The sequence below is a fragment of the Alexandromys fortis genome, unplaced genomic scaffold (assembly GCF_014885135.2).
Source record: "Alexandromys fortis isolate MF-2015 unplaced genomic scaffold, M_Fortis_MF-2015_v1.1 scaffold_90, whole genome shotgun sequence".
Taxonomy (NCBI): Eukaryota; Metazoa; Chordata; class Mammalia; order Rodentia; family Cricetidae; genus Alexandromys; species Alexandromys fortis.
Genome location: NW_026067985.1, coordinates 5632575 through 5646363, shown reverse-complemented (window position 1 = coordinate 5646363; position 13789 = coordinate 5632575). Strand labels below are relative to the sequence as shown.

General features: G+C 43.7%; 2 protein-coding genes across 2 annotated transcripts in view; one reads left to right on the top strand and one right to left on the bottom strand.

Annotated features, from left to right (window-relative positions):
- Positions 1-1655: 1655 nt before the first annotated feature.
- On the bottom strand, positions 1656-5057 carry LOC126511723 (activity-dependent neuroprotector homeobox protein 2-like). The gene is given in 3 exon segments (XM_050159092.1): positions 1656-2947; positions 2950-4780; positions 4782-5057. Coding segments are annotated over 3 exon segments (3384 nt in total). The 5' UTR covers positions 5043-5057.
- A 400-nt stretch (positions 5058-5457) lies between these two features.
- The window catches only part of LOC126511727 (zinc finger protein 431-like), a 21141-nt gene continuing 12809 nt past the window's right edge, over positions 5458-13789 (top strand). Inside the window, exon 1 of the mRNA XM_050159104.1 lies at positions 5458-5542. Coding sequence (XP_050015061.1) covers positions 5540-5542 — 3 coding nt within the window. The 5' untranslated portion in view covers positions 5458-5539. The remainder of the gene's footprint in view (positions 5543-13789) is intronic.

Below are 13789 nucleotides of genomic sequence, written 5' to 3'. Positions count from 1 at the left end.
CCTCCTCCTCCAGAGACCAGAAGCCACAGCCCAGTTCACTGCTGCTGGCAGCCATTGGAATTCATTCTCAGATCCTGCAGCCTCTTCAGGACACAGACCATTTCTTTTAGAAATCCCTTCCTCTCCACCCACATATGTCAGATAAATAAATACTCAACAGCAACAGTTCAAAAGCAGATTCTCAAAAATTGTTTTGATTTTTTTTCTTGAATCAGAGTTTCTCTGTGTAGCATTGCTAGCTGTCTGGCCTTGAACACACAGAGACCTGCCTGCCTTCTTGTGGAGTTTTGGGGTTACAGCCTTGTGCCTCCACCAACCAGTTCATTTCTTTTTTTCCCCCCGTGTTTTAACAAATTTTAATTAAAAATAGACACTCTGGAAATAATAAAAAAATAAAGTTCAACAAGCTCTGAATTTACAACAGAGTACACAAATAATTACAGACAACTGCTTTGAAATGCACAATAGAGCAATTACATGCAAGTATTCTATTTTTCAAACTCTACATAGCAACACTGCAGTGCTTCCCAGAGGCCATCATCCATGTTTGCTGGGCATCAGAGGGATGATTCTGACCAGAGATGGCTGGTCCTCATTTCCACTTCTCGTGCTTTACATTATTTCATATCATGTGAGAAAGAAAATTTGGCATCCACAGGACTGTGGAGGTTCATCAGTCCGCCACCATCCCATCCATCTTAACACCTGGGCCAGAGGAAAGCCTGTTTCTCCCTCCATCTCTTAATGCTTCTACCCCGAGCTATTCTAACTGAAGACAGAGCTCCTGGTCTGCCTGTCACCTTATGCCTGAAACCTGTACTCCACCCCAAGTTGTGTCTAAATGCAAGAGCAGGAATCCCATGTGTCGTGGTCCTTCCTTCCTACCAGCTAACCAGCAGTCCCTAGGGAGGCTGCACTCTCAGCGTTTTCAGTTATCCTAAGGCACTAAAGACTCATCTTACCTTCGAATGGAGCAATGACTTGCCACAGCAAAGGACAATTTGCACCGTATAGCATTTCTGTTCCTACAGAAACTTTATTTATAAAGCAACACTTGATGATTCACTACACATCAGACCTCAGGCTCAGGATATTTTTAATAAATGGAAACATTTGCTTCATGAATTATGGTATTTAAAAAAATACCTGTCAGGGAAAACCTAAAAAGTTGTAGTTCCATTTGTACTCTTAAGCAAACAGCATTCACAGAATCAGCAGAAGTTAATGCTTAAAAGTATGTTCTTAGGGACCACAGACACCAGAGCACTCACTCCTCTCAACATGGACTTAGCTACTATCTGTAGACTGAGGCTGGGCAATGCTTTTATTTCTATTAATCAAGTATTCTCAAACAAGCAGAAATTTCCTAAAATGAAAAAATTAAGTATTTGTAGATTCCAGGCTGTTACTATTGACACTGACACTCCTGGGAGAACAAGGCGTGCATGGGTTACCAAAGATTTAATTTACATATACATGACCAGAGAAACTGAAACAGTTGCAAACCAAACTGCAGGGAGCAGTCCTACTGCCAGTGTGCTTCCTTCTTGGGCTTTCTGAGCACCTGGAACCCCTTGAAGAGCCTCAAACACTGAGAATAAAGCTGGTGGTGGGGGGGAGGCATCCAAAGTCAGCCAAACTTCAGACCTAGTCTTCTACAGATCCTGTGATTCACACTCGAAGTTCAGACTATGTTTGGCATTTTTTAGTTCAGACATATCAAAACCTAGAAGTACAGAGGGCTTATGAGTTTTTATTGCTTTCATGCAAATATATCTTCTTTTCCCAAACAATGAAGCCATGTCAATTTTCCACACCCATAAGAGTGAAGTCAATAGTTCCACTTCTTTTCTACTCGGATATGGCCTCTTGTGGAAATAATCTCTAAGAAACTGTTTTTTGTCCTCATAGGAGCGGCCTCCATACTTGGTAGGATCCAATGCTAACACCTGCAGAGAGTCATCACTGGTCCCTGACCCCTCTGTCCTGCCCTCATTCTTCTTTCTCTTCAAAGGCACAGCACTCAGTCCTCTCTCTGGACCTGGGACTGCATCGGTGTCTAGAGTGAGCTGGGGCTTGTCCCCATCCCTCTGGTCTTCTGCCCCCAGGTGCCCTTCTGGCAGCTTTCTCTTTACAGCAAAGGTGGAGTCAGGGATCACTTCCCCATTAACCAACAGCAGTTCACTGCTCTCAATAAAACCTGGCTGGCCCTGCAGGTCTGAGCTGCTGTCCTTGGGAGCACTTCTACAATGGAGCAAATGGACAGCAATGGCTCCTAAGGTCATATTTCCAGTGTAGACCTCACAGCAGTGGATGCACTTAAAGGCTGGAGACCTGAGCATTGTATGGACTGTGGGCATGACATGGTGCCTCTCCTTCAGATGGAGCTCATAGGCATCAGCAGTCACAAATGTGCCAAAACAAAAGGGGCAGGTCAGCTTCTGTTTGCTAGGCAACTTTGGTGAAACCTCGGGCTGAGGCCTCACCTTAACGTACACAGGTACCAGTGACTTGGAGTGTATGCCAGCAAGGATAGCCAGGTACACCTCTCGCTCTCCAAGCTTTTCTCGTGGCAGTGTGGTGATGAAATCAAGATGGGGGAAGAGCAAGTTCCCATTGGCATCCAGGTCCAGCTGGAAACCTTTGTTACTATAATCCAAAGACAGTCTCTTCTTGCCCAGGTGCTTAGTCCTGCTATGCTCCACAAGGCCCCGGACATCATGGAAAGTGCACGGACAAAACAGGCATCCCAAGCCATGCATGAGCAAATGGTGCATCAGCTCCTCCTGCGAGACCAGGCACTTACAGGAGAGGCAGCGAACCGTGTTCTCTCTCGTCCACTTCAGAAACGGGGTACATGCAGCAAGCTTTTCAGGTTCAAGTTTCTCACCAGACTTGGACTCACTCTGCTTGTGAGCCACTTCCATGTGAACCTGGTAGACACTGGAGGGAAAAGCTCATTGCAAACCGGGCATGTTTTCCAGTGCTTGGCCTGTCGGAGTGCCTGATTTGCATCTGCTACAGGTGAGGTAGCCTGAACAAACACACTAGGGGCAGGGCTCACTAGCACCTGTGGGGAGGGCAGGCTGGGCAGGGAGCTAGCCGTCTGTGTGCCCAAGCTTGAGGGCAAGAACTGCATTGGCACCTGGGGTGGTGGTGTGACAATTGCAAGGCCTCCAGCAGAGGACACAGGCAGAGTGACAGACACTGGGGCCAGTGTGTAGGTGGGAATTCCATTCACCTGCTTCCCAGTCGGAATGAGCTGTCTGAGAATAGAGCCTGAAGTGAGAAAAGTAGTGTTTTGTGAGGTTCCCACTCTCATTGGCTGGCTCACAGGCAAGATGTTAGTGCTGACAGATGGACTGAGCTGCAGGACACCAGGCCTCATGGGTGGGCCCACAGGAAGGACTCCTGGTGTTACTGGCTGACTGAGCTGAAGAACACCAGAGCTTACACCCTGATTCACAGGGACAACAGCTGAGGGGACAGTCTGGTTTGATGAAAGCAGCCCGGGTGATACCACCTGACCTGCAGGGAGAACCCTCAAGGGCACTGTCTGGCCAGGAGGGAGAACTCGAGATGGAGGTGTCTGACCAACAGGGAGAACTGATGACTGAACCACTTGGCCAGTGGGAAGGACACCAGAAGTGGCTGTCTGCCCAGGGATCACTCCAGCATGGGCCACCTGGACGGCAGGAAGGACTCCTGATGGAACCTCCCGACCTACAGAAATCCCCCCTGGAGAAGCAGACTGCAGAGCCCCTGAGTTGACAGAGGGACTCACAGGTAAGACACCAGGTCCAATAGGTCTGTTTATGGGTCCCACAGGTCTACTTATAGACCCCATGGGCTGAGTGAGGGGTAAAACTCCAGGGCGTACAGCTTGATTCATGGGAAGGATGCTTGCTCTAACAGACTTATTCACAGGCAGCACAGAAGTACTCCCAGGCTGATTAAGTGGAACACTGTGAGAGATAAAGACAGGAGGGGGAGCTGACGGTTTCAGGGTGAGGCTATTCTGGCATACAGGCAAAGAGCTGGAGACCAGAGCTACATGAGATTGGGCAGTGGTGGGTGGGGAGTGTGTAAGGCTTTCAGAAGTGCCTGGGGCCACAGTCACTGGCTCCACAGTGCCAGGACTTTGACTGTTCGGTGGCAAAGTAAGGCAGAAGCAAGACGGAGGGGCTGCAATGCTCGAAGCACTGCTATTTGGTGGTAAGGCCAAGTGGGTCACTGGTTTTGGAGCAATATGCATTTGCTTCAGAAACCCAGTCCTCTTGATGTGTTCTGAAATTACAGACCGCAGCTTGTTCTCCAAGTCCCTGTGTGCATCTGATGTCAAAATGTGATACATCAGGGCATCCTGACTGCTGGCAATAGCGTTGCATTTTTTACAGTAGAGTATTTGTCAAATGACAGGAAATGACCCAGAAGCAGGGTCACTTGCTTTTGGTTGCTCTGTTTCCTCGGTTTGAAAACCAAAGTAGGAGCTGATTAAGTAATGAAAATGGGTCACCAGCACATGCTTCTTCATACTGTAGTACAAGGTGTTGGAAAAGTTACATTTTAAACATGTGAAGTTTATCACATCACTCCTTAATGTCTTCGCTTCACCCAGAATGTTCACCGTGTCGTTCTGGACTTTCTGCGCAGGCACATGAAACATCCTGAAGTGCTTACCCACTACCCTGGGCTGAGAAGAAAACGGGCAGTTGGGGCAGGGGATCATCAGCTCCTGGTCAGCCTCGTCTTCGTGGTAACGATGCAAGTGATTTTTTAATGGAAGCGAGCACCTTTGTTGAGTACCTACAGAGAGTACAGCAGTACGGCTTCGTTCGGTATCTCGCTTTCTTTCCAGAAGGTTCCCAAAGGGAGACATCGCCCCATGATGTATTATAAAAGTACTTCTCTCCTGGTCCAAAGCCTTTAAGATCCTTCAGCAGCTCCTTGCAGCTGTCAAGTACAATATCCACCAAGATGCCTTCCACCCTCTTCCGCATCTTCCTGATGCTGTCAAGATTCTGCACATAAACTTGAAACATTTTTGATATTTTCCGCGGGGCGCCGGAACGCCGCGTCCCGCCGCCGTCGCAACACCGCCCGTCCTCCGCCTACGCGGCCGGACCCCCACCCCGCCCATTTCTTTCTTTCTTTCTTTCTTTCTTTCTTTCTTTCTTTCTTTCTTTCTTTCTTTCTTTTTTTTTTTTGATGCCAGGTTCTTTAGTTTAATTTTAGTTAATTTTCTGAAATTATATGCTTCCTTTTAAAACCGAACCCACTGATTTACATTAGCAAGAGACTTGCAGTTGAATTTGGCGTAAATTTCCAGCCAATCTGGGGCAGGTCTGTCTTTAGATTAGAAGCCAGTCCAGGACCACGGTGCTTTCTGCTAACCTGGTCCCGTCACTCAGACCTCTTCAGCCAATCAGATGGGAGGGTTCTTCCCGGGAGCCGGACTTCCGTTCCGGTTCAGCTCCCTCTAGCACTGAGTCTGGGGCTCTCCAGTGGGCAGAGAGTCTGTCAGCTCGAAGGCTGCACCATGGTGAGTGAGGGGTTGCTCTACACAGACGGGAGGAGTAGCAGGGCTTGGCGAGGGAGGGGCCGCTGTCCCTTGTAGGCGGAGCGGCCGCTGAGGCTCCAGGCCCCTGTGGTGGGTAGGAGCCCGCGGACGGACAGAGCGTCGGGAGCCGCAGATGGTGGTGTCTGTCGTGTTTATATCGTCACGTGTGGAGAGAGATCACCACATTCGCCAAACGCGGAGACTCCTGGTCTCTCCTGGGTCTTCAGAAGTTCTGCACTTTTAACATTTAGGTTTGGGATCCGTCTGTAGTTAATTTCGTGCGACTTGTAAACGGTTTATCGCGTGTAGAGTAGCGCTCCACTACTAAACTGTGATGTAGACAAGTATAGTTGATAATAGAATTAATGGTATAAGGATTTACTGGTTCTTAGGAGACATAAAGTCACACAGTAGAATTGAAGTGAGGGAGGGCTGCATCCCAAATATCCAAAGATGAGTAGCATGCACACCATGCCTGTTAGAGATTAGTATCATGAGGTGCAAGTGTTCAGCAGGATTAATCAGCCATTAAGGTTCATTCCTTTAACAAATGAGACATCCATGATTTACAAGCAGCCAGAAGACCCACTTCCCCATCAAAGGCCTCTGACCTGCTGCTCTGGGGCCATTACGGGGCCACAACCTTGTGTGCCAGGAGAGTATAACAATTCTAGAACAGCTGCATTTTTCATCTCTTAGGAAAGCAGTTGTGACTCAGGGTCCCCTGTGCTGACTGAGGTGGACTTGAATCCTGTCTGCAGCCCCACAGGGCATTGCCCTTGCTATCCTCCTGGCTAACCATCGTGCATTCTTGATCACAAGTGTGCTGCACCACTGAGCTATAAAATTGCCAGTTTGAGTCATACACTGGGACTGTCCATTGCAGTAAAATAAATGAATTTGCATGTGGAGCATGGCTTCTCCCTTCAGACCAGAAGAATAGGAACGGTGTACTGTGTTTGAGGGGGTAGACACACTGGAAAATATCTAGGTCTTAGACTGAAGTTTAATGCTATGGACTGCAGGGGTGTCCATTACAAAAAAGGGCACAGTGATGGGGCACAGTGAGTGACTTTCTGTATAATTCCCATCATACATTAATTCCTTCCTTGTGAATGAAGACAGACACTTGTGCGTGTATAGTTCAGGGAGGAGAGCTTGAACTCCTAAGTATTTAGTTTCCAATTAGTGAACTCTCCCATGCAGACATGTCCAATCCTGGTTGACACAGTGAAGTCAGCTCAGATGTTTGAGACACAGGCCATTGGCTGTAACTCCATGTGTCAGCTTACAAGCACTCAGCAGCTAACATTTTACATGGGACAAAGTCATGCATTCTCTTATTAATGGCATTCTCCCTACCAGGGAAGTGCCTACTCTGTTTCAAAGTTAGTATAACTAAGTGTTCTCTTATTTTTTATAATTTTAAGAAGTCAATTATTGGTTATCATTTTTTAGATTTTATTTTCTTCAATGGCATGACTGCTATAATCACTTTGTTTCTATTTTCCAATGTTTCCCAGTTTTTGAATTTCATTCTATTTTTAAGTGCTGTTTATGTATTCATCTATTTATTTATATCAGTTTATAGCTGTGATTCTCTACCTTGTGGGCCATGACTCCTTTTTGGGGGATCAAATGAACCTATCAAAGGACTGGCCCAAGACCATCAGAAAGTACAGATATTTATATTATAATTAATAACAGTAGCAAAAATATAGTTATGAAGTAGTAGTATAAATAATTTTATAGGTGGGGAGATCACTACATCATGAGTAACTGTTTTAAAGAGGCACAGCACTAGGAAGATTGAGAACAACTGGTTTAGACTAATGTCTCCTGTAGCTCAGGTTTGCATCCTACTATGTAACTGAGAATTGCTGTGAACACACAATCCTGCCTCTGCTACCTAGTGCTGGAAAGACAGTCCTGCAACTCCTACCAGGCTGGACCTTGACTGGTCTGTGTGAAAGAGAAATAGATCAGTGAATGAGTATCCTCCAATTTCTGTAGATTTTATTGTGAATTTACAAGTGAAGTGGGAGCCGTTTAAGAATTGAGTTCACTGACTAACTGTAAAGCCAGTGTAGTCACAACAAAGGATGGGCAAGAAGGAAGGTAAAAGCTTTCCTGCTGTGACAATAGTTGACATAAGCTGTGAGTAGTGAGGTGATCAAGTTTAGATGTTCCATAAATGTCCTGTCTGGCCATTTCATGGGTCCACAGACCACACACAGGTCCCAGTGCCTTGGAGGAGGAACAGGAAGTGCTCTGGGAGAATGGAAGATTTTATTAAACTACAAATTTCCCAGATTAGGTTCTTGTCTCCCTATAGTGTGGAAGGACACACAATAGTTTTGCTGCAGTGCATATAGAGTGTGTAATGGAATCTGCATACAAAGGATCATGTGCTCTGGATGAGGAACAGGGTATGGTCTAGGAAAGTGAAAGAATGTGTACTGAAATACAAACTTTCTGGACTTAGGCCCTGTCTACTGGGCTGGAAGGGCAGAGCAGAAAGTACTGTGCTGTCTGAGTCATTTTATCTCTAATCATCCATTAGGAGAGCTGATAATATTCTGATGCCCATCAGGGTGGCCTTAGCCAGTGAGGGACTCTGGAAAGTCTTAGCAATCAGGAATAATAGTGGCAGGTGGCTGGCAGGTTCTTTCCAGGATTCTTCTCTACTTTTGTTGTAATGAGTTGTAAGGAAGACCACAAGCTATGCCATAGTGAGTGTAGGGTGTTCAGAGAAGGTCTGCTGGTATTTGGATGGACCATGTGCCAGACTGTGGTTCTATTGCTCTATGTAATGACCTGGGCAGTGCTCCTTGTCCTCTGAGCCTCCCTCTGTATGGATTTCCTGGGAGAGGGAGACTCTGCAGCCCTGGCATGGTAGGATAGTATGCTTGTAATCTCACTGTCCCGTGTACACACAGAGTCATGCTTGTGGTCTACAGCCGGAAGACAGATTTACAAACTGATAATCTGGTTTCTAGAAGTTCTGAATATTGCGGTCTACTTTCAAGTTTGTCTTATACATGTTTCAAGTTGTTTAAAAGCTGGTAGAACTACAGTGATGTTGATTTAGCAATGCATGATTTAAATGTTTCTAAGTTTCTGCTGCCACCAGCTGCAATGGTGTGATTCACGGATGTTTAGTTCCACAGGACAAAGGGAGTTTCTGAGCTGCAGAGGTTTGTTAGGTGTGTATGGTGTTGGGCCGGTAGATAGGGCAAAGTCTATAACTTGTGCTATAATCCATGTGACAGGAAGCAAAAATTATTCTATATTGTTTTGGGAATGGGCATCAGTGGGGCTGGGTTTACCTGAAAACACAAGGAGGACTAAAGGACTGCAGAACCCTAGCAGGAGATCATCTCTTTGCAGAGAGGGATCTAGAGCATGGGTCTCTCTGGAAGAAATACCAGTAGCTGTAGGGTCAGAAACAACAGTTTAAGGATCACTTTGAGGAAATTTTGTGAAAATTTTGTGAAGTCTTTATTTATTTAATTTCTATACACATAGTATCATAGGTAGCTGGATAACATTGGTCAAGATCACATGTTTCCTGACTAAATTTCCTTTGGATTTTTGATTAATAGCTGACTATATTTTCCCACCTTTGTTCTTGACTTTCTCTCCATTCTCTTTATTCTTTCCCAAATATCGTACATATTCTTGATTGATCAGCTTTGTGGTAATATTTTCTCCCCGAGTCAGGGTTTTTTTGTAGCTTTGGAGCCTGTCCTGGGACTTGCTCTGTAGACCAGACTGGCTTCAAACTCAGAGATCCTCCTGTCTCTTTTTTCTGAGTGTTGGAATTTAAGGTGTGTTCCTCCACCACCACCCGCAAAGAAGTTCTATTATGTCAGCCTGTGTACTATTTTTTCATAATCCCATTGATTACTCTGTGTGCTTCCAATACGAATGTAGCTTTGTAATCATTTTTTATGTTATAAATTGTGGGGAATTGTCATTGTACTGTATTCATTTATAGTGCAAATTTAACATACACATCATCTCAATATTGATGCATCATGTTTCCAAGGATCATTTATTTACTTCTTTATTTATTTAGGTTTTGTTGCTCTTGTTGTTAATCTGTGAGAGACTTTTGGTTTATTGGATAAAAGGTATTTGGATGTTGACAGGTGGCTCAGCACATATTCATTTTGGAGGTGAGCTTAGTTCAGATATTTGTACTTAAATTGTGAGGCTCATAACTCTACCATTTCAGATCCAGGGCCTCTGAACCCCTCTTTTTTGTGTTACTTGTATATATATGGAAGACATTCTCACTCTGGCACAAACATATGGAAAAAAATAGCAATAAACTTGTTTTCAAAAGTGTTTGTTAGGGCTGTAGAGATGGCTCAGAGGTTAAGAGCATTGCCTGCTCTTCCAAAGGTCCTGAGTTCAATTCCCAGCAACCACATGGTGGCTCACAACCATCTGTTATGAGGTCTGGTGCACTCTTCTGGCCTTCACTCATACACACAGACGGAATATTGTATACATAATAAATCAATAAACATTAAAAAAAGTGTTTGTTACTTATATAGCAATTAGAGTAAAACAAGTTGCTTTAGGTGTGCATTGATTCTTTAAAAAAAATCAGTCATCTTGCATTTTGTTTTAAAATGATTTCATTTCCTCACTCTGATTGCAGACGTACAGGCAATCATCAATCAGGGGGAGCAAAATGGTGTCTAGGTGATCATAACAGACATATTCTTCTTTATTATAGAAAGTGAGATGTTTTTTAGTAGTCAAAATTATTTTCTACAAAGTTAAGACATGAGAAGGTTTCAAGTGAATCTTTCCAATTTTGGTGGAACAACCCTCCTCAACCGGCTATTATCCATTATTGGTATAAGATAAAGAACTGAAGTGTATAGGATGAGTGCTGGTCAGTGATTTCTTAGAGTTTGATTTTGGTTAGAATCTTGTAGTTTTTATTTAAAGGACCATATTGTGTCTGTGTGTTTTGTTTGTCAGGGCTACCATTCTATGTTATTGATTTTTTTTAATCGTTATTTAAGTATATTACTCATTTTCTGGAAAATAATGGTTTCACCAATTTTGTTTTCAGGTTTCTCATGTTATGAGTTCCTTGAGTGTTTGTTGGTTTGGGAAGTTTCTGTGGAGAGACACTTTTAGTTTTCTCTTCTTTATCTTAGATGTTTGCCTCTTTCCATTTCCTGGCATATCTATCTTCATGTTTGTGTTTTTGCTGCTTAAAGATCGAAAGGCATTGTACTAATCACATTTAAAAACTTCGTTTATATTATTGTCTCTTTCTTCTAATTAGCCTCAGCTATCAGCATGACATAGGTTCGAGTGGTCTGAGAAAACACCAATTGAGAGTATGCCCAGATCAGAATACCTGATTAAGGTACCTGAGAGAGAGTGTGTTGATTTCGATTGATATAGGAAGACTCTTCCACTGAGTTGTCAATATCTCTGAACAAGCAGCTCTGATAGGAGAGCTAGCTGAGCATAAGACAGAGACAAAGCAAGAGGGAAATCCCAAAAACAGTGGTTCCACATATTTTGCCTTTAGTTATTAGCTTATTATCTATCCTAAGATGTCATAAGGAGGAATTGTGAATAGGGTTAACAACCAAATAAGCATGTTCATTACTTGAGTTGCTTTTGATTGCACAATTTAATAACAGCAACAGAGAAGAAAGAACAAAAATGGGACTCAAAGGGGATTTTGTTGCTGCAAAGGACCTGGGAATGTTGACTCTGAGAAGAATGCTGAAGATATCAGAAAACTGGACAGAGATCTTTATCAGCTGGTCTTGTAGAACCTAGGAGGTGGGAATGTTGAGAGTAAGGACTGGTAGTGGAGGTCAAGGTCATAGGATTTTAGTGGGCAGTAGGCTCTTCAGAGAACCCTGCAGTTGGTCCAACCTAACAGACTTGAGAGACCTGTATGGTAGGTTTTTCAGGTTAAAGTCCATGGTTCCTGGGTCACAATATACCTCCCAGTTCCTGACAGACTGTTGCATTCCCTCAGGCAGTAAGCATTCAGGCTGATTTCTGCTTCTTTGTATGATCCCTTCATAGTCAAGGAATCATGAATGCTTAACAGGACAATTGAACTTAGACATTAATCTTGTGTATGCTGTATAGCTTGTTAACTTCATTATATCCTGGTATAGACAGAGATTGCTTGTTCATTTCCCAAATGCCCAGACTTGTAATAATTCTACAGAAATTGTGTTAATTATAAGACTGCATATCCAATAGCTTAGGCTTCTTATTAAGTAATTTTCCCATCTTAAATTAAGCCATTTTTATCAATCTGTGTATTGCCACATGGCTGTGGCCTGCCAGTAAGGTTTCTTCCAGCATTTGTCTCCTTCAGTGGCTACATGTCATCTCCCTCACTCTGCCTTCTTTTCTCCTCTATCTCTGCTTGGAATTTCCACCTTGTTCTATTCTGTGCTGCCATAGGGCCAAAGCAGTTTTTTTGTGTTAACCAATGGGAATAAAACATATTCACAGCATACAGAGGGGAATTCCACAGCATCCTGGAAGCTACAAGAGTATTGATCCTAGAAATTGCCATTATCTTCTATATTTGATAAATACAAAGTCTGAGTGTCCTCAATAAAACAGTCATAGCCTTGTCTTGTTGTGGCCTTTCTAGCCCAAGTCTGACTTCATTCCTTGTGGCACCATCAGGTGATCTTAGCTTGGTACACAAGCACAGGTGCTTAGAAGACTTCATGAAAAAATTATCTATAGATCATTTGTGTGATATTTTTGTCCTAATCTTTCTTATTCTCTCCATGTCCTGAAAAAGACCTTAGGCAGAATTACAGAGGTATAGACTGATTTCCTATACGAAATAGTGCTTCTATTAGATGGTTATTACTGATGACTCATTCAGGTCTACAGTGAAAAAAAAAACAAGAAGAAAGAGATGACGAGTATAGACAAGAAGTAGTAAGGTTGGGCTGAGAGAGGATCTTGGTCTTTTTTGGATAGAGGAATGGAAGAGAAAGATTCACTGGTGGCTTTTCCAGTTTCTTTGATCTTTTAGGTTTTTACTCCTAATATCTGACTCCCAATTTTTATTGATAAAGATTAATTAGTTAATGTTGCATCTGTTCCCCTAAAATTTATGCTTAATAAACAGGAAGGTATAATTAAGGCCAGTAGATATAAATTGTACAGTAGCTTAGTAACTTTAATTTTTTTAATGCTAATGAAAAAAATGGCAGCTGTGGAGAAAGTTAAAAGTTATAACCTTTCATTTTTTATTTAGACAAAAGGGTAAATGTTGTGGAACATTAATTGAAGATGTTTCACATCCATTTATGCTGTGGAACGTTTGTTTAATGATGCAAGAGTGTGTTGCATTCCTGTATATTGCATTTTTAAAATTTTTTTATTGAGAAAAAGAAAAAAAGTTACCGCCTCCTTCCAGCCTCCCATTTCCCCCCCTCCTCCCACCCTTTTCCCTTCCCCCACACTCCTTCCCTCCTCCCTCTCCAGTCCAAAGAGCAGTCAGGGTTCCCTGCCCTGTGGAATGTCCAAGGTCCTCCCCCCTCCATCCATGTCTAGGAAGGTGAACATCCAAACTGGCTAGGCTCCCACAGAGCCAGAACATGAAGTAGGATCAAAACCCCGTGCCTTGGCTTCTCATCAGCCCTCATTGTTCGCCATCTTCAGAGAGTCTAGTTTTATCCCATGTTTTTTCAGTTACAGTCCAGCTGGCCTTGGTGAGCTCCCAATAGATCAGCCCCAATTTCTCAGTGGGTGGATGTACCCCTCATGGTCCTGACTTCCTTGCTCATGTTCCCCCTCCTTCTGCTCCTCATTGGGACCTTGGGAGCTCAGTCCAGTGCTCCAGTGTGGGTCTCTGTTTCTATCTCCATCCATCACCAGATGAAGGTTCTATGGTGATTTGCAAGATATTCGTCAGTATTGCTATAGGATAGGGTCATTTCAGGTTCGCTATCCTCAGCTGCCCAAGGAACTAACTGGGGACATTGCCTTGGGAGCCACTCTAGGTTCAAGTCTCTTGCCAACCCTAAGGTGGCTCCCTTAACTAAGATTTTTGCTTCCCTGCTCCCCTATCCAACCTTCCTTTATCCCAATCATCCTAAGGTGGCTCCCTTAACTAAGATTTTTGCTTCTCTGCTCCTCTATCCAACCTTCCTTTATCCCAATCATCATGTTTCCCCCATCCTCCCCTTCTCATTTGTC